Here is a 21,299-nt window from a genome sequence, read left to right on the forward strand (position 1 = left end):
CCATTGTCCCATTTCTACTTTAAATACTGGACAAAGCAGCCTACCTACAGGTGTAACAATTCATTGAGGAGAACAAACTCCTAGGGCTGTGCCAATCTGGTTTCCGTCCTGGGAATGGAATGGAAACCACCCTACTCTACCTTTTTAAAAATCGGTTGCATGATGCCAGAGACCTAGGTAAACTTGCCTTCCTTCTACTTATTGACCTCTCTGTAGCATTTGTTCTTGTTGACTATAATGTCCTGCCACCACCTTACCTCCACGGCCAAATTCTGACCAAAAGGATCACCTCCTTTCTATAAGGACGGACCATTCAAGTGTTCTCTGACTTAGCCTCTGCATCACCGACTATCATGCTATGCGGCGTGCCGTAAGGGTCCTGCACCTCGCCCACACTCTACAACATGTTTACATGACCCCTCTTCCTCATCCTTGATGCCCTAGGTATCTCCTACGCCAACTACGTGCATGATACGCGGATCCTCTTCACACTTACAGATGACAACGACACTGACTCTAGAACCCTCAACATTTACACCACCATCCAGTCTTGGATGGCGGCCCACGGACTGTGCCTGAATACAAACAAGATTGAGCTTCTACTGGTAGGATTCACCGACACATCTCGACACTCAATTCAGCCACTTCACCATTCACTCTATCAGAATCTCAGCATCTGAATCAGTGAAAACACTATAGTTCACCTGGACTCCAACTTATTCATGACTAGGCAAGTCAGCGCGATCGCCTCCTCGGCAGCATACCATGCCAAACTCCTGAATGTAGCCACACCATTCCTCTCCAAGGATAACTGCACCAACAAAGCAGGAGCTATAACTGGCTCAAAGCTATTGTAATGCCCTCTTCCTGGGAACGCCTGCTAAAAACCTAGAAAAGCTGCAAGTCATCCAAAACAGCGCACTATGTGCAGCGATGGGCATCCCCAAAAGGGAACATATCACTGCCACCAGGAAACGAGCCCCCTGGCTCCCAATCAGAGAGCGCATGATATTCAAAACCTTGGCATTAACCCACAAATGCATCCACCATGCTGCACCTTCCTACCTCTCAACGGATACACCTTTCCACATCCTTAAGACCGACCAGAACGCCCTGCACAAACATGCTCACAGTGCCCATGGTCAAAAGGGTTAGAGCAGGAAGCACTAGCTTCCCGTACCTAGCATCCCTACAATGGAATACCCTACCACCACCTCTACGCGCTCAAGAATCACACATGGCATTTCGAAAAGCCATGAAAACAATGCTCTTCTCCTGATCACCTCCCCCCACAAATCCGACCTGACTGCATAGATGCATCATCTGTACATGTATGTGTAACCATGTAACCAAGCGCCCCTCAAGATAGTGCTGCAATGCCCTAGGACTGTTTGTGCGCTATACAAATGTAAAAAATTAAATTAATACTAACCATAATAGCTCCCACCTACCCAGACATCTACATGCGTCTTTAAGGCCTGTGCCCACCCCCACGCAACTTACGCACCACCCTCCACCTGAGGCACAGGGATTATGACTCCATTGAATACCATATGCTTTTAGAGCCCCACCCTTCAGTCTTGCCCTGGGGGCATATGTTTATAACCCAGTGATGATTTCAACCTTACATTTTGGGCACAAGCATTACTGCCTAAACCCATACTCTCTAAGTCATTGTAATTGTGGGCAACCTGTACGCCACTCTCCCCTCGGGGGGGGGGGGGCACAGGAAGTATGGGCCCCCTGTACTCCAGTCACCTCTGGGCATATCTGAGAAGCTCTACATTTGTGAGTTTGTTTAGAATTTGTGCAGTGATGTTTGCAACATAGATGCTCCAACTTGCCCTTAATCTGTCCCAACCATCGTCTCAATTTTGTATTTCTTGCAGGTAAAGAAGGTGAAGATGGAGTTGCAGAAAGCTGCAACCATTCCTGTCAGTCAAATCAGCACCATCTCCGGTAAGTGCAACTATTTCAACGCTGGTGCTTTGCCATCGCATGGCCCCGTAAAGATAGAGGGGGATGGGTTGGACCAGTGGGCGGCAAGGAGGCTGGGGCTGTGTTGGACCAGATCCAATCCCAATGCTGAAATATATACAATACATTTGGGTCCCGTGGGCCCCCTGCAACCGGTAACAATGGAAGTGGCAACAGTTAGTGTGGGAGCGTCGAGGTGGGCCCTCAAGAGAATTCAGGACTGGAGCTTGCATACCTGTTGCTGTCCCGCCACCATAGGAATTTAATAAAGTTCACTCCCTCACTATGCCATGCCTGGTCATGATTGGTGTATTTCTGGCCATAGACCCCCTTCAGGATAACCCATAGTGTGGTGGGGTTGGGAGAGTAGACCTGAACTACTTGTGTATTGAGCCCCGCATGAGGCAGATGGGAAATCTTCTCAAGCAAAATGCCTCCTGAAGAAATGACAAACTCGGCTGCAATAATTCTGGAAGCAGGAGATGCAGCAACCGCCCATATCTAGAGAAAGGAGACCACGAGTATACGTGGGACCAATAGACATGATATGTCTTGCTCAGTTACTAGTTCTTATCGTTCCTACCTCGGTGGTTGGTTATTGGGAAGGTTCAATTACTTCCAGGAGAGGAGACAGGATTTCGTAACAAATTAAAGGCTATCAAATTGCGCTACTAATTCATACATATACTTCCTATTGTTTCATCAAATGTGTAATCAGTAATCATTACACGTTTAACCCTCTTGTGTTTGCAAACACATCTTCCATCACGGTCTGTCCTGTTCAGTCCACTTTTCCTTGTATCTTTGACTGGTATATAAAATGTGGTTAAATCCACTGCTATATTTATTTAATACACATTTAGCAACAAGCTTTGTGTATGCAACATATAAAACTTACTATGCATCACATTGTTTCCTAATAAATTTAAATTTCATTACATATAATACAGATTCTAATTAATCTCACAAAACCTGCAGAGAGTACCACCAAATTAAAAATCCTAAAAGAAATAAAAAAAATAAATGGCAGTTTAAATAGACATTGTTAGGCAGAAACCTGTGCAGTTCCCTTAGGGAACACTGCAAAAGATTTAGGACTACAGGTGTTGGCAGTAAACCCACTTGGTAGCAGTCTGTACCACCCAGATTTACCTGGTAGCTGTGTCTGAGCAGTCAGACTTCCCTCAAGAAGAGTTAGGCAGTATGCAAAGTATACACAATAGGCACTCAGATACAATAGCACAAGCAAACACTGACCAGAGCTTTGGTATCAAAGTATATAATTATTTATTTAAAACACACTGTTTGAAGCACTCTTACTGTAAAACACTCTAAACACAGTTATTATTATAATATATACAACCCTTATTCCTTATTCGGTAAGTCTTAGTTAACACCACTTATTTTCATACAGAGGAGAGCGCTTAACTATAGATGGCACTCTAATAAGCTCATGAAGAAGGGAGGGAAAAAGACAGAATATGTGAAGATGCACCACTCTAAGATTAGGAACACTTTTTAGCAAGGCAGAAGAGCAAGAGTCACTTGTGAGCCAAAGTCCATAGGCTGGGCCCACTCTTAGAGAGAAGAGCACAAATGCGCCCAAGATCACGGTTACACTAGGCTTAGAAAGTCTTGCAGAGAGTTCGAAAAGAGTTTAGAGAGGCTCAGAAAAGTTTAGCCACGGTGTCCCAGGCTGACCCAGGTTCGAAAGCCGGGGGCTAAATCTACCCCGTACAGTCGGTGGCAAGGGAAGCCGGGCGGGACATGGTACCTTAAGTGGGACGGATCCTCCAGCGGTGGCAGGTGTTCCCGGCAGCGGGTGCAAGTCTCGTCGTCGTTCAGGGGAAGAGAAGATCTCGACTTGGAGGAAAGATGAAGGTCGTTGCGCTGCCAGGGAAGAAACCAGCTGCGGAGTCTTCCGGTTAAAGGTATTACCCTTTAATTTGCGGTTGTGGTAAAACGTGGTATGCCGGTTGCCGGGGTGCTTGGCACAGGCAAGGCGGCCACGAGATACGTCGGGAAGGCGAAAAGACAGTGAAACTGGTTATCCCCACCAGTCAAAGGAAGAAGACTCTCCGGCGGGAGATCTCCTCTGTCATTGGGAAAAGTGGTGGCGGTCCAGCAGGGCTACACCGGTGGTGTCGTCGTGGCAGGTCAGCTCAGCTTCTCCCTCGTCGGATTCTTAGGTCCTGTGGCGACTTCTGAAGTTCCAGTCCCCAAAGCCCTGCTTTTATGCAGAAAACCCCCATTCACTCAGCCTAGCTGTCACTCAAACATGCTAAGTGGTGAGCCGGCCGGCTCACCACTTGGGCCAATCAGGACGGAGTGCGACTTGTGTTGCCTAGGCAACTCAGTCCAGGGTGCCTAAATCCCCCTCCTAAGTACCCCAGACAGAGTGGCACCACTTTGGAGGGCTTCTGTGGAGAAGCCCGCCAAAAAGTGGAACAAAGGGCTCGACTTGGGTTGGAGTCACAGAAGAGAACACACGCCATTTTAGAACCGAGTTTTGGCAAAAAATACCAACCGGAGAATTAATAATAAATAAACCGGCGGTATGTTCGAGGCTATCGTAATTAAATATAGTAGCCTCGAACAATGGGAAAATCCCATAGAAATATTCGCGGTTGAATATAAAAAGTAGTATCCACTGCCACCAGCCAAAACTCGATCAGGGGGGACGGAGACGTGCCCCCTCGACTAACAGACCCCGGGCAACTGAATTGCCCCAGCCAGTACGTCCACAATATGATGGTTTGTACTGGTTCTGTTCAGAATTTAAGACTAGTAAAGTCAATGGTGACTTTACCGGTCCTGGGAGACAGTAGTCAGTCCCAGGGTATGGAGTCTATACTGGGGAGTCACTATGACACCCCTGTGTTACTGCACTGAGGGTGCTGTGTAACACACATCACAAAAACACATGAAGCCCTATGGAGTAAAAGACCCCATAGCCCATTAAACACATCTAGAGTCAAAGACACACTCAAATCATGTCCAAGAGTGAGGGTAAAAGAGTCTCACTCTTGGCAGGAGAAAAAAATAAACCCCAAAGATCCAGCAAAGCTGCTGGGGGACTCACTAGGTTAGGAAATTCAGCCTAAACAGAGAATTCTCCGTAACAGACATCTGGTAATAATAGCACATTTCTGTGTCTGTATCTTCATCCTTTCAGTGCACCTCCAATAAAATCGTACAATATCAAATGGAAATCCCATCCTTTAAGAAATGCAGGCCATATCCTAGTAAGATCATCCATGTTAATACCGTGATTATACTCATTTAGATGTTTCCGGCGCTGAGATGTTAGGCTTTCATATTCAAGTAAAAGATGTACTCTCGAATATCAATTCCACACAACCTGCAATAGCGTCTAGTACGCGCAATCCCTGACTGGTTCCCCCTGAGCCAATAAAGCAAAACTCACATTAAATGGAAGTCTTACATATTGGTTTGCTATTGCACTAGGGTAAGCTGCTATATATTGAGGTGTAACATCTCTCAAGATATATTCATAGAAGGTAATATGATGGTAGCAAACAGATTGATTTAGATACTGATCTTTACTATGCTGCTGCTCTTTATAATCTAGACTGCACCATCCAGCCTCATACCACAGCATCCCTCTTGCCATTTCATGCAAACGTAAAGCATCTTACCTAGGGTGCCCAGCTTGAGGAAATCGTCAAGTTTGCAGAAGGCGTCATAGTAACATTTTGGATTTTGAGCATTTTGTCACAGAATACAATGATTTTCCTAATTACATCATATGTAATTCCAGATATCTAACTCCAAATACAATAATTCAATTGGCAATCTCTGAGGTAGTCCAAATAGCTTGCGGAGAGCACCTGCTTCATATCCTCTCAGGGTAGCTGTAGAATTCCCTGCCCATATCTCAATAGCTTACAATATGCTGGCTCTGATTTAGTCTGGTAGAGTAACGGGACAGTCTCGAAGGACGTACTACATTGTTTATACACAAAGCGATTTATTGTATCCAGTGCTTGGTTGCATTTACACTTAATCACGTTCCATTGCTTGTCCCATTTTAAATTACTCTGTAGATACAACCCTGGATATTTGTAGGTGTCTCCATTCTCCGGTTTCTCACCATTTAGGATACAATGGTATATTCTACATTTGTGTGGTCTAGGAGTGAATACCATAGTCTAGCTATTCTCGATGTTTATTGCCAGACCATTTCTTTGTGCATATGTCCCGAGAGATCTTCCAAGGCTTTATAGACCCTTAGGATTATGGTCAACTAACACCAAATCGTCGGTGTAGGCAAGCCAACTTGGGGAGTAGCGACCAACTTTCACAGGGCAGAATACTGAGGCAATGAATTCCAATCCCTTATCAGACAGCTATAGGTTGAAAAGAGTGGCAATGGCCACACAACCCTGTTTTACTCCATGTCGGGTACTGAGGGATACTGTTAACCTGCCTTCACCATCTAGCCTGATCCTAATTGACGTCTGTATATAGAAGCATTAGCATCTTCAGCAATCCAGCCGGTATATTCCAGTCCCTAAGCTTTTCCCATAACCGCTCTCTTGGGATCGTATCAAATGCAGCTGAGAAGTCTATGAAGGCTGCATAGACGTTAGCTTTTCTTCTCTGCCATGCATATTCAATTGAAGTTGCCAATATCAGTAAATTATGTTGTGTTTGAGTGTTTAACAAAGTCCACCTGGTTCGGGGGAAGAATCCTATTTGCATAAATCCAGATGTTCAAATCGATTAGTAGGACCTTAGCCAAAACTTTAGAGGGAACGTCTATCATCGCCAACATGCGATAATTTGCTGGAAGGTTCACCTGCCCTTTTTTATGTACTGGCAATATTTGACTTTCTCTCCAGGTCGAAGGTATAACGCCTGAAGTGCCAATATGGGAGAATAACAAGTAGAGTCCATGGGCCCACATCTCAGGGTTTCGTGTAATCGCAGCATTACAAATACCGTCGGGCCCTGAGGCTCTGGATTTATTTAGATGCCTAATGTTAGCTATATCATATGGTGTTGACTGGCATTGCCAAGTGTCAGTTATCAATTGACTAGGATTAGTATTCCTCTCTGCTCTCATTCAAGCCCAGAGTATTAGCAATATGTGCTTCCCAGTCCGGGTCGGTAACACCGATGATTGGTAATCCGCGTGGTTGTCTACCACGCATTAATTCCCAAAACCGGTTGGCGTCTTTCTCCAACGCAGACTGGGCAATATCTTTCCAGGGGTTCCTATTCTGTATTTTTTATGATTAGCCAGCCATTTCCGATATTGCACTTGGAGTACTCTAACGCAATAAGCAGTTTCACTTGCTGAATTGGGACTTGTCTGATGATTAAACGACTTTACTAATAGATTTCCTAAGGCACCGTTTGGCAGCAGCTATTTCAAGATTGTGTAATGCAAGGATTCTGTTTCTTAGTACTTTGTTCTGCTGTATTTTTATATTTACGCCTCTCCATTAAGGCTTCTTTGATCAAGGCGGTCATCCTTACAAAGGCCAAGACAATGTCTTCTCTGTCAGCTCGACCATTTGGAAGTTCAAATATTCCACTGAATGTAGTGAGCAAAGATTCAGATTCGACGCTTTCCCAATTCTTTGGTCATTCCACCGAATTTGATTCCCTTGCGTATTTGTGGTTATGTCCATTTATGGCTATTGATGTTTGCTGATTTTTGCTAAGGATGTCAGTAGTACACATAATGGAAAGTGATCACTTTCACTGCAATGTATAATGGCCATATCTCTGATTAGGTGTAGGCCAATTTCATTTACAAATATATAATCAAGGGTGGCAGCAGATTTACCGCTTACTCGGGTGTAAGTGTTAGGGAGAATTCTCAGAAATTTGCTAATTCCCTCCACCTTAGAGACCCCCAGCAACTTTGCTGGATTTTGAGGACTTGATCTTTTTAACATGGAGAATGTGCCCCTTTTTTCCCCACTCGCTCATGTATGTTTGTTATTTTGTACACTGTCTTCTGGTTGTGGAGTCTGACAAACTCCATAGGCATCATCTTTTACATTGTCACACAGCACCTTCACTGCAGTGGCACAGGGAAGTCTTAGATTTCCCAAAGGTTTAAATACCTTCTCTTGGTTAAACTGTTTCCAAGAGCAGTAAAGGGAAATTGACTTTACTTACATTTGTAACTTTCTAGACCCAGCGCACACTATCTTACAATAGGGTGCTGGAGGGGTTACTTAGTATCCCCTTTGTCTAGCTTCTCATGTAAAAAATCTTATGTTACCCTTTTCTCAATGAATGGCTTGTGGCAGTGGTTTTGTTAACTACCATGGTGGGCATTTACCGCGGGCTGCGTTTGCAGCTGCAGTGAAGCACCCAAGGGTGCAATTTTTGTCAAAATGGCCCCTGTCTTCTTTTTTAGCCATTTCTTTGTGGAAAGGTCCTTCTTGAGATTTACTCTGCGCGCCAAACCAGGTTTGGCCCCATTGTTCATTTTGCCTCTGGCGGGATTCACAAGTGAAGCCCGCCTCTGGCTCCAGGGTGTCTGGGGAAGGCAGGAAGTGAGGGAGGTGCCCGAAACTCCCTGTACTTAGTCTCCCAGGAGACCCAAATGCACTCTGTGATTGGCCGGCTGATTGTCAGGCAAGGACAGCCACCCTGCTGGGTGACTGACAGCTAGGCTGGAATGAATGGGAGAGAATTGAATAAAAGGCGAGTCTTTTGGCTTGGAAGGCAGAGTCGACCACTGGACGAAGGAATCCAAAGAAGAGCTTGAAGAGGATGCCTGCTGCAACTCTTGAACCGTTGGTTTGCCCGGTGAAGCCCTGCTACAGTGCTGAAATGCCAAGTTCGCATCGACAGAGAAGCCCCTGCACGGACGACTTCTCCCCTTGAGTTGGTGGGACCAATCAACTCCAAAGTAAGCCACCTGGACATCCATCTCGGAGCTGATTGAATTTCCAGAATTTCTGCTGGAAACCGTATAGCCAGGGAGAGGAACACCAGATTATGTGCATTGCTTTTAAGCTGTCCAAGAGCTCCAGGAAGATCCTCCGACACACAGGAAGCTGGACTGACCAAGCCTGAGCCCCCTCAAGAGTGCGTGACCCCAGAAGTAAGAAAAGTCCATCTCGATGGCCTGGAACTGCGGTGTTACTATTTGTGGCAGATAGAGGAGCTGAAACCCTGAACAGCCACCTAAAGTGAAGTTTGCTGGTTGCAAGATTTGACCGCCCCAGGGCATTGCAGGTGTCCCCCAACGTCTTCCCTCTTGTCCCCACGACTGAGGCTCAGGAACAGTGAGTTCTGCAGAGCTGCACAGGAGTCATCTGCTGCATCTTTTCTTCATCTTTAAAGGAACTGTACAAAGTCTGAGAGAACTTGCCTCTTGCTGTAGAGTTGCTTGCATCTTCTACTACTCGTTAGTCCACAAGCCGATTAGACTTGCATTTGATTCTTCTTTTCTTCAAAGACTTCTAGAACGTTGTGCAAAGACTTTTCCATTTACCTACCAGAGGTACTTCATCCCATATACTTTTGCCCATTGACTTTGGCTTAGCCTATTGTATTGAAGGACTCTTTCTGGGGGGCGGGGTCCAAAAGTATTTGCTTGTTTAAGAATATCTCTGGTCTCTTGTATGTTTTAAATATTTTCCTTTGACATCTTATTCCACGATTATAAATGCAACAGTGATATATTAATGTCCCCAGCACCCTAGCAATTGAAGTCACCCGAGGGTGTAGGTCGTGTCTGTGGGTCATCTCAAAGAAGGTATCTACTGATTTAGAGATATTAAGAGTGTATTTCATGAAGTGTATTTGAGTTAGTTATATTGCTCCCTTCTGAAGGTGGCTTATACTAACTGACTGATAAAACCTTGAGTGTAAGAGTTTATTTGAATACATGGAACTGTAAATCTGTGTACCTCCACTGCAGCTCACATTGACCCCTCTTGAGATAAGTGTGGCTGCTCAACACGCTACCAAAACTGTGTAGTACAAGCTTATAGCAAAGGTCGGGTTTCCTATACCTGTAGTCAGTTGTTTGTAGTGTTCCCAGAGGGTACTGCATACATTTGCCGGTTCCATGAGTTAATATCCCTGCAAAAATATCGCCATATTTTTGCAGCGATATTGATGCATGGAACCTGTGGAGGACACCCCTGCTCCCAAAAATGATCCCCTCCAAAAATATTGCCTATGGCTGTTCCAGACGACCATATATACGGCAATATTTTGGTGGGGATAATATGTAGTGATACCACTTTGCCTAACAGGACGAGGTTGAAATGGAATTGCTTAGGCAATATCCCGATGGCTTACTATCGTATTCCTCAAACGGCTCAGATGGATTAACTTCACACTGATTTAGCCTTTTCAGTTCAATCGGGGCATTGGAATCTCCCAGTACTAGTATAGGTCCAGATCTATATCTCGATGATATTTCCCACTATTTCAACATTCACAGATGTTGCTATGTTCCTCGGTGGATCATATACATTTGAGTATCAAGCGGGTTACTCCAAGGGTCAATTCTGCTGCTCGTACCATTTGAAACAGGGCTCCGAATTTCATCTAGTTTTCAACGGGTTGCCGCCAATATCAGTAACCCACCCTTGGGTCTTCCCATGGGCCCTTTAATTGCTGTTTTGATAATAGTTACATGTCCATCGAAGTCAACCTCCTCGCACAACCAGGTCTCCTGTAGTGCGATCAGAGAATAATTACTTAGATTAGATATTAGCCCTTCTTCGCTAAAAATGAGAGCAAAACATCTAGTATTCCATGAAAGTATTATCTGAGTGTCATCGAGACATTTGCACAAAGTGTGTTGGAAAAATTGTGGGAAGCCCTTGCCAATACCCGCAGTCTGCTTCATTGCTGTCTGGATGTACTGAATTGGTCTGCCGAATGTCCTTGGGCAGCTGAGAGCAGTCGGTAGTTATATCTATCAAGGGTCCATTAGGTCGAGAATTATTTCTACAATGACTTTGCTGCGTATTGTTTACTATCGCAGTCTGCCCAATGGTATTCCTAATGTCGGAGTTCTTTATCAAAGTATCTGTCGGGGATTTACTAATTTTAGTGTGAACTATTGTACATGATAATTCTGACTTACTCGTAGGGACTCGTGAAATTACACTTGTGTATCCCTGATGTGACATTACGTAATCTAACAAGGCAACTGGTTAAAGCACACATTTGTGATGTTATTTTTACTATGGTCTACTTGATCGACCAAGTGTATAGCATCAGATAATATTACACACGGGGGCGCCATGTCGTGAAATAGACCAAGTACTGCTGTCTTGTTCGGGGGGGGGGGCATATCCGTTTGGTAAGGCTTGTAACTGTACTACCTTTAATGAATTATCCATTTGTGATGATTCATTTTGTTACTGTGGATGGGCACAATACCCTGCACTTGCTTATTCGTAGCCACCCATTAGTCAGTGATGCATTTCTGTGAAGTTTGTCCATCTTTTTTATTGCTCGCAATCGTATTATTACCCTGTAGGTCTTGAGTACTTAATATAGCAACATCATTTACTAAAGTAATTTTTTCCTTGACCTAGGTTAGGCAAGATTGTATGCAGTATCCTTTGGGTGCACTACAATATCCTTGACCTCCTGGAAAACGGGACCCAACCTTTGGTATAAGTCTGAACTACACAGTTTGGTAGCGTGTTGAGAAGCCAGGCTTATCTCAAGAGGGGTCAGTGTGAGCTGTAGGGGAGTTGCACAGAGATTCAGAGTGACAAGTATTCAAATAAACTCTTACACACAAGGTTTCTTGATTAAACAATTATTTTGTGCAACACTTAAAAAAAAAACGTATTTTCTCTAAATTAGATGCTACCCATTGGGGATGACACACACACTGCCTACATCATCAGGTGACTTAAATAGCTAGGACATTGATTTATCACTAGTACATTTAGAGCAGTACTGAGTTTGGTGTAAGAGAGGAGAGAGGAATAATACAAAGGTAAACAAATAATTCATAAACAAGTAAGTACTGTTGATACCTTCCAATGCAGAGCAAGTTGACCTTTTCCTGGGGGAAAGGCCAAAGCACAAAGTCGGTGGTAAGAAGAGTCTCTCAGGGAGCCAGGACAGCCAATGTTAATTGCACAATGTCAAGGGGAGCTGAAGATCTTCTTTGCAGGTAGGTAAGAAGTCTTGCACAAAGTTTTTAGAAATGTTTGTAGAAAATAGAACACTTGAAGGGCCACAAGCTGGGAGGCTTGTGTGGGGCAAAGCTTTAGCAACTTTGCAAGGTAACCAAGACAGGTCTCAACTGAGAGCAAGTAAGGCCACACAACAAGATGGAAGTGCTCTACAGTACCTCTGGTTAGAAGACATGGTTCCAGCTGCCTTCTCTTCTTGTACAGCTCTGCAGATCGTGTTGTTCCTGAGCCTCAGTCATGGGGGCAAGATGGAGGACGTCTGGGGACTCCTGCTCTGCAATGGGAAGGTCAGCGGCAGCAATTGGCAAACTTCAATTCAGCGGTTCTTCAGTGTTTTGGCTCCTCGCGCCTGACCGCAAATAGCAACACAGTGGTTCTTGGATACCACTCTGGACTTTCATCGCATCTGGGGTCTAGCAATCTGAGGTGGCTCAGGCTTGGTCAGTCCTGCTTTAGGGAATTCCGGAGGAACTTCCTGGTGTTCGGGATCGACTTAAAAGTAACGCACACAATCTAGTGTTTCTCTGCCTGGCGAGTACAGCCAGCTCCGAGAGGATGTCCAGACGGGCTTACTTTGGAGTTGGTTGGTCCTACCAACTCAAAGGGAGAAGTCGTCCTTGCATGGCTTCTCTAGTCGAGGCGAATTCCGAGCTTCAGCACAGCAGCAGGGCTTCACCAGGCAAACCAACGGTACAGGAGTTTGCAGCAGGCGTCTCTTCCAAGTTCTTCGGATTCCTTCGTCCAGTGGTCGACTCTGCCTTCAAAGCCAAAAAGCCTCACCTTTTATGCAGGTTTCTCCCATTCATTCCAGCCTATCTGTCAATCACATTGCAGGGTGACTGTCCTTGCCGGACAGCCAGCCAGCCAATCACCTTTGGGTGCATTTCTGTAACCAAGGGGATTAAGCACCGGGGGTTTTGGGCACCTCCCTCATGCCCTGCCCCTGCCAGACATACTGGCACTAGAGACGGGCTTGATATGATATGGCATTTATAATGCGCCTATACACAAGTGTTTCAAGGTGCGACGAGGCAAGGGAGGGGAAACTGAGGGAAGACGGACAACGGTCCTAGGCCAGGTGACATTGAGATCGTGCAAGTGCAGGAGGAGTGCAGGGGGAAAGGGGAGGGGGCAGTGCAGTACATAGGATAACAGTAAAATGAATAAAGACCATAAATGTGTAGCCAGCTAGTGGCAAGTGCAAGAGTAAGTACAGACATCAGGTGTCAAGTGCAAGTAGGGGCTGTAGGGATACAGAAACAGTCCCACAGTGCAGGGGTTGCCAGGGGTGGGGGGGGCAGTGCAAGTGTGCAACTGGCAGGGAGGGGCCAGGGCCCAGGATCAGAGGGTAGCCAGGTAACCAGTGCAGTTTCAGATTTTGCCAGGAGATCAGCAGGGGATAGTAGGAGGGAAAGCAGAACCAAAGGTCTTGAGGTGCTTCCGGAACCGGAGGTGGTTCTCCTCACGTTTCAGAGAGGCAGGGAGACTGTTCCAGAGGGAGGCCCCAGCAGAAGAAAGAGATCTACCACCAACTCGCTGCTTGGAGAAGCGACTCACCCTGAGGGAGTTGGAGGCAAATGAGCGAAGAGCTCGAGAAGGAAGATATTTAGGATGAGAGAGTTAAAGGTATTGAGGTCCCTAGCACCAGAAGGCCTTGTGAACAATGCAGAGGGTTTTTAACTTAATCCTCGCCACTCCAGGGAGCCAGTGCAGAGATTTCAGTCCTGGAGAGATACGATCCCTGGGCTTGAGGCCAAGGAAAAGTCTTGTGGTCCTGTTTTGGATGAGTTGCAGAGGGTCGGAGAGTAGCGACAGGCAGAATTAGAAAGAGGCTGTTGCAGTAGTCCAGCCTAGAGAGAACCAGAGCTCTGGAGACAGTGAGCTTCTGGGGGAAGGAGAGGAAAGGAAGAATACCTCTGAGGAGGTGCAGCTGGTAGTGTGACTTCTTAGAGACATCAGAGATGTGACAAAAGAAGTAAAGTGTGGAGTCGAAGATTACACCAAGGTTTTTAGCCTCACAGGTGGGAGCAGGAAGAGGGCCAAGAGAGGCCGGCCAGAGAGTGACCGGAAAGGAGAGAGCAGGAGTGCAGATGAGGAGAATCAGTCTTTCTGGCATTAAGGCAGAGATTGGCGGCACACCACTCCTGGATGGCGGACAGCCGGAGATGAGAGAAGGAGAAGTGGTGGCTGAAGGGAGCCTGAAAATGAGCAGAGTCATCCGCATAGCACTGAAAGTTGGGGCAGAGAGCGGCAGTGCAGTGGGAAAGTTGTGCCACGTATTGGTTGAACAGCCAGGGAGACGTTAAACCCCTGGGGAACACGACAGGTAGAGATAGACACTTGTGAATCCCGCCAAAGACCAAACAAACAAAGGGACCAAACCAAGTAAATATCAAGAAGGACCTTTCCAACAAGAAATGGCAAAAAAAGGGGACTGGGCCATTTTGAAGAAATGGGCATTCATGGGTGCCTTTAGCGTGGCTGCGAACGCAGCCCGCGGTTAAAACACACAATGGTAGTAAAAAGTAAGCCACTGCAACCAGCCATTAATTTTAGAAAGGGTAACATAACAAATGTTACATGAGAAACTAGACTAAGGGGATGCTAACTAACCCCTCCAGCACTCTATTGTAAGATAGTGTGTGCTGGGTCTAGAAAGTTACAAAATGTAAGTAGTCCATTTCACTTCACTGCTCTTGGAAACAGTAGTTTATCCCAGAGAAGGTATTTAAACCTTTGGGAAATCTAAGACTTCCCTGTGCCACTGCACTGAAGGTGCTGTGTGTCACAATGTAAAAGATGATGCCTATGGAGTTTGTCAGACTCCAAAGTTAAAAAAGAAATGCAGAAAACACATAATTAAAAGTACAAAGTCCCAAAGTACAGCAAAAGAGCTGGGGATCGCTATGGTGGGAGGAATTTAGCACTAAACTGAAAATTCTCCCTAACCTATAACTCGTGGACTCTGCAAGGTTGTTTTGTTATTTAGGACCTCTGCGCTGCTCGGTGGAATAGCAGATCTAACGGGTGCACCGAGCAATACAGGTGGCAGTGTATTAGTTTTCTGCTTATCTCATGGTCGTTTAGCATACATGACGGCCTGCGGTACCACTTTTTTTATTTTCATATTTTTTGTGTTTAAGTTCATTTTTTAGTGTTTTGGATAATGCTCTTCTTATGCTTACTTGGCTTTCCAGAGAAAAATAAGGGGGACTTGATGCTCCTTTGAGGGTAGACCAAAAGTATGCATCTCAGTATTGGTGGCTTGAGCTTGCACAATTGTTCTGCCTCGGTTAATGCTCTTATGCAATAATAAGGATTGTAACGCCATCTTAATTTCTAATTGATCACATTTGTCACTCAAGGTTGTTAATAGTCGTTCAAAGGCTTGAAACATTTCATCTGATGTCATACTATCTACACTTGATGTACTAGCTGTTCTGGCTATTGTAGCATGAATCGTATCATTATTTGGTGTAATACCACTTGCAGCCTTCATGTTTGCTAGTGTTCGAGCCGTTTACTTGTGTTTTCAGTATAGTAGCAACAGGTGCAGTTAAACCAAAACTAAGGTTGCCTGGAGCCGCTGGCATATGCAGGTTGATAATGAGGTCACTTTTATGTTGGGGTAGTTCATCCTCTATTAAAGGTTCAATTTACAGGGAGCATAGTCTGATATCATCAGGGTCACAGCAGAGCTCCCATGTACTCGAGCTCCATCTCATCCATGCTCGTATTGCGATTGATTTGATCACTTGGAGACACCAATAACCTAGAATTAGTTAAGGAGGGTGCATGTATTTGGGCATCAGTTCTAACATTGGGTGCGGGTATAGTGTCCAAAGGAATATGCACAGCTAATAGTTCCGTCTCCTAGTCCTGGTCACATTCATAGATGGAGGGTATGCAAAATTTAGAGGCAGGCTCCGTTCCTAGTCCCTGATTTACTTCACCTCCAGAATCCCCAAAGCATGCAAAGTTCCATATTGCGGCATCAAGACCCGCGGATACCAATTTTAGTTCTAGCATCTTTCCCATTTCCATTAACACTCACACACACTGGCAGGTGCTACCAGATCCTACTCATTTCTATCCAAGGCAACCAGGGGATAATTGGAGCTCATGAGTCACGGCTAGTGCAGCCTGCACTGCCTCTGCAGAGTTGGGTGGATTAATTTTTTATTAGTAATTGGTCATTTTCCAGGTTGACATTTGTTTTTCTGTTTGTGTAATGATTTGAGTTGGGCAAACGCGGCGTCCACGCTGTTTTAATTTGGACTCTTTACCAGTTATATAACTGCTTGTCACTCCCCAATTTGGTTTCAGCCATGTTACAATTCCTACAGTCTATAACACATGATACAATATCAACAATTATCAACAAATGCAGAATGCACGGTTTTTACTTTACCTAGCATTGCTGCACATTTGCTTTGTGTAGGCAAGAAATGATGACCTCCAGTCAGCATCGGACTGTTATGACGTTATTATAGCACAATTTCTCAAACGCTATTATGTATAGCTAATGACTTATTCCACTTAAAATACACTTAAATTTCAACTAAACATGCAGTGCCGAACTCGTATGGGAGCATTGGATTACTAAATGTCAAGTGTTGCTCACAAGGGATCAAGGGATTAAGATCTTGTTCAGAACGTCAGCGTTGGACTCATTAGAAAAAACACATAATATTAGCACCCGTCGTTCACCGGTGTGCAACCTCCAATTATTATTGAACTCAGCAAGTCGATTTCAGGTGCTTGACGCCAGGCACAGTAACCACACTTAACCCAGCACAAGCAATTGTCATACAGGTCAGCACCCAATCAGTGCTGCATAGTGACAGCCCCTGTATCCTGCTCGTAACTTCATCAGCTTAGTTTCATTATGGGTTAATACAATATAATATAATATACAATACCGTGACAGTACACAGATCACGGCTCACAGGCACGGACACACACTTTCTCCACTTCTCTGAGTTGCCAAACTCGGGGCGGATCCCTTCAAGACACCCTGGGAACTCACAGATGTGGATTTAACCATATATTATATACCAGTCCATGAGCACATGCATATAAGAGAAGGGATTCACAATGACCTACAAAATGGCATTATGGTGGACATCAAAGCGAGCTTGAGAGTTAAGCTGGTCCCACATCCGTGCTAAATTTCTAGGGTTTTGCTTAATCTGGTCAACTGAACTGAACTTTTTAAAGATTTTTTTTCAGTGAAATTTCGAGGGTTTTGTTATATGCGATGAATTTGACTATGTCCTCACTTCTTTACAAGAGGAAACGCCCCTCCCATATGGCCAGGGGATGGCCAGGGGACGGCAGCTACTACCTGATCCTGACCCTGGGGGCGGGTATGTGATGGAGGACCATCTATACCTCGGGAGAATGACGGACCATAGTCTTAAGGAAAATATGCATGGCGACAGCTAGAGCGAGGCAGGAAGTTGAGTATCACTTCCTGGAGGCTCAATATACACATACTTCAAGTCATTCAGAAAGCAACTCCATAATGACTGACACGAGAAAGAAGAATAGAGTAATGATGATCATGAAGGTTGGGCAACCAATGCAGCGGTCCAGTTGGCAAATGAGTAAGCACGGCAGGAATTTCACTTATGGGCCAGCTGCAGCTGATTATGAGAAGGAGAGGAGAGCTGCAGACGCCGAACCGCCTCAAACTTGTAATACCGCCGTGAACCACGCTGAATGCAAGCACGCAGTGGTAGGCAACCTGAAGGTGAATCCAATACGGGAACAGAGAAACCGGGGTGCGAGCAGTTGTTAGGGGAGTTTTCCTAAAGTCCTACTGGTAGTAAGACTTTAATAAGCTATCCCAGTGGTTTGTAGATCCCCCAACTCTTAGTACAGACTAATACTAACTCAGGACCTTGGTAGAGTGGCAGAGCAGTCATGCTACTTAAGAGGAAGATGTGAGCTGTAGGTAAGTACACTGAACTTTAGTTAGATATGCACTCCATAGAAACTCATACTTATTTATATAAATGTATAATATATACACCAGAATCACTTTAAATACTTTAGATGTTTACACTAGGACACTTCGGAATACTTGAATTATCGGTTATTAAGTACACCTGCGGATCCTAACCACATTAATACATTTACTCTGAAAACACATATAGCAAAGTTATTTAAAGGGAGGAACATGGTTAGTCTAACATTAGCTTGGTTCAAGGTTCTAGAGAGGGTATCTTCACCCAGTAAGTCTTAAGTCCCAAAACGCAACCCTCGCTAAAGGCAGTTTGGAGAGGGCTCAAGGTTTTTTCGAGCAGCAGAATACGAAGAGTTCCTCAGGATTTCTTCCAGTCTCTAGTGTTATAGAAGCAGCAAGTTCACACCTAACCAGGGAGACCTTGTAAAGGACTCGATGAAGGGACACAAGCAGGGGCTTGAATCTGAGGTAAGGGGGGGTGACGGGGGTGACCCTGGACACCTCTAGGTGCACTCCAGCACTGTGCAGCGACTTCGTGAAATCGGGCAAGCAATACCCTTTTCCCCCCCACAGTACCTCAGGTTAGAAGAACATGCTTGTGCTGGATGCTCCGCAATGTTGCAGCTCTGGACCCGACCTCCGGATTCCTTGGTCTGATGACTGAATGTAGGACAATGGACAGGGTCGCTCAGCAGCAGCCTCGAGGGAGGACCTGGGGCACAACTTTAAGCAACTTTTTGGTTCACTCAGCGGTTTTGGCACCTTTTCTACAGCACCAACAAAAGACAAAAATCGGCCAGTGAATCTTCGCTTCCTGCAGTACCTCACTCTGAGGGGGGGGGGGGGCCTAGGCGAGTTGGAACGGATCGCTGGAGTGTCCTTACGTGATAAGCAAACATTTGGATGGATTCAACCTTTCCACAACAATGCACTTAAATGGGCAGCAGGTCTCCTGGTATTTGGGTTCTGCAGTTCTGGAAACTCCTAGCACATCAAGAGATGGCTCAATTCTAAGTTTGTCTTGGGACTGTTTGTTCCAACCAGCCAAAGGGAAGACACTCTGACGCACTGAAAACTGGGTCAGGACCCAGGGTTCCCACCAAAGGCAAAACACACTGAAGAAGGGTTAACCAAGAACAACCATGCTAGTAATGGCGAACAAAGGGAGGCCCCAAGTTGGTACCTGGGTGCCCCTGCTGTGCACTATCGAGGCTATTGACATAGCCTGCGGTACAAAAACTACATAATAGTTGGTAGAACACATCCACTGCCACCAGGCATAGGTAGCAGACTGTCTTTGTGACTAAAACATCACAGGAGCAGAGAGAAGGGGGATACTAGGTATCCCTTTGGCACTCCATTGAAGGTGGTGTGTGCTCTCAAGACTCTTGAGTTTTGGGCGGGATACAAAGCATCTCTCTATCCTCTGGATCGGACTGGGACCAGAAGTAGGCCCGGTCACCCAAAGTGTCCCACCCCTTGACTTTTGATGACGTCACCTGAAGTGATGTCATTTGACCCCACCCCAAAGTGACATCCCGGGAAGCGATGAAACAGGACCTTTCACACCGTGACAAAACAGGAAGTGGCATCAAATAGCATTGGTTCTAAGTACACTAAATTACTGTGAATCCAAGCAGACGTCCAAGGTGAAGTGATAATGTTATTGTATAGCACTTTAAGCTCTTTTTTTTTATAGAACAAATATGCATACAATATCACCCAACCTGTGTTGGTACTCATTTATCGACCTAATAAGGATGAAAGGCTTTTTGGAAAAAAAGAATTTAAAACTTTTTTTTCCCCCACATTTTATTTTTCCCAAACCGTCCCAGGCATGGCCAGCAACCGCCCCCACTCCCCAGGTATGTTATTGGCCTGGCCACGGGCCGAAAGGCCGAGGGGCCAATCCGACCCCATCTATCCTTGAGAACTGTAGTTACTTGAGGATACAGAAAAATAATCTTCAAGGAGGACCTTAAGGGTCCCCAGCAACACCTCCCATAAGAAGCTGTGTGCTGCAGTAGTAAAACCCAGATGTCTTTAGAGCTATGGAACAGACAGACTCCATAGCACGCGTGGAATACAAAGTATAGAGTTCCAAAAGACAGAGGCCACAAGAATGAATGAGGAAAAAAGGCTCTACTATTCATGGTTGAAAGGAAAAGGTCCAGAAGTCAAGCAAAAAAGTGCTGGGGGTCTCACTAGAAGATGGGATGAAGCATAAAAATGATAAAACGCCCTAACAGCGGTCTGGGGGGGGGGGAGAGCAGAGAAACGCGGGAGACAACCGGTTAAGCCGTGGGAAGAAAAATGGTTTACTGGGTTGCTAGTGAGTATAATTTGCTCTGCAGAAGCAACAAACTGGTGATCCCAAAAGGAACAAGCGAGTTACCGTGTGACCAAATAAAGTAAATCACTTCTTGAGAATGCAGCATGAGGGAAACCGCACTGTTGCTAAAGTGGTGAGGGTATTCACAAATCAAGTTATCCACAGATTATTAAAGCCCAAGCTGAAAGAAAGAGTGCCTTGTATGATAAAGTCCTGGCAGGAGAGTATACCAGGTGAAGATTGAAGTTCATATAATTTTTTTTAATTTATATTTATTGGATTTATAGCTATATAAAAAATCACTTTTGACCGGGAAACAGCTATACAAATCCTCATACATAAAGTACCTCAAAATGTAACGTTTTTTGTTTTATGGTTTACATCAAACCTTTCTAATATACCTTTACAAACCTAAAATACCAATAAAAAAATCCATAAAATAGCAAATGGGAGTGCTTAGACATTATTTGGGAAAATAAAAACTTAAGATAACCCGCACAGTTAAAAAGAATTGTATGCTAAGTGTGAAGACAGGGGTGGGCCAGAGTCTGGGTGCTGGTCGGGGAAGGAAGCCAGGGTGCAAGCACTGGTACGGGTGAAGGGGAAGACTGGTGAGCCGGCCTGGCTGCAGTAAGACTCATAAGGGGACACGGCAACTAGTTGCAATGGCAGGTGGAGATCAACCGAGGAGAGGGAGGGAAGGAAGAAAACATTTTAGAAGTTTCCGTAACTGATCGGGCTCAAGTCAAAGTGGGGGATGGAGGGCATTACAGCGGTATGCTCCTGCCGAGGAAAGAGATCTACCTCCCACCCTCTGCTTTAGAGAAGTGTCTGATCTGCAGAGAGTTTG

At 45.2% G+C, this 21,299-nt stretch overlaps 1 protein-coding gene across 2 annotated transcripts in view; it reads left to right on the forward strand.

Annotated features, from left to right (window-relative positions):
• GLE1 (GLE1 RNA export mediator) overlaps positions 1–21,299 on the forward strand; it is a 570,581-nt gene that overhangs the window by 293,407 nt on the left and 255,875 nt on the right. For both annotated transcript variants that reach the window (XM_069609167.1, XM_069609166.1), the window contains exon 9: positions 1,890–1,959. In XM_069609167.1, coding sequence (XP_069465268.1) covers positions 1,890–1,959 — 70 coding nt within the window. The remainder of the gene's footprint in view (positions 1–1,889; positions 1,960–21,299) is intronic.

This window comes from Ambystoma mexicanum, chromosome 8 (assembly GCF_040938575.1).
Source record: "Ambystoma mexicanum isolate Mex_15411 chromosome 8, UKY_AmexF1_1, whole genome shotgun sequence".
Classification (NCBI taxonomy): Eukaryota; Metazoa; Chordata; class Amphibia; order Caudata; family Ambystomatidae; genus Ambystoma; species Ambystoma mexicanum.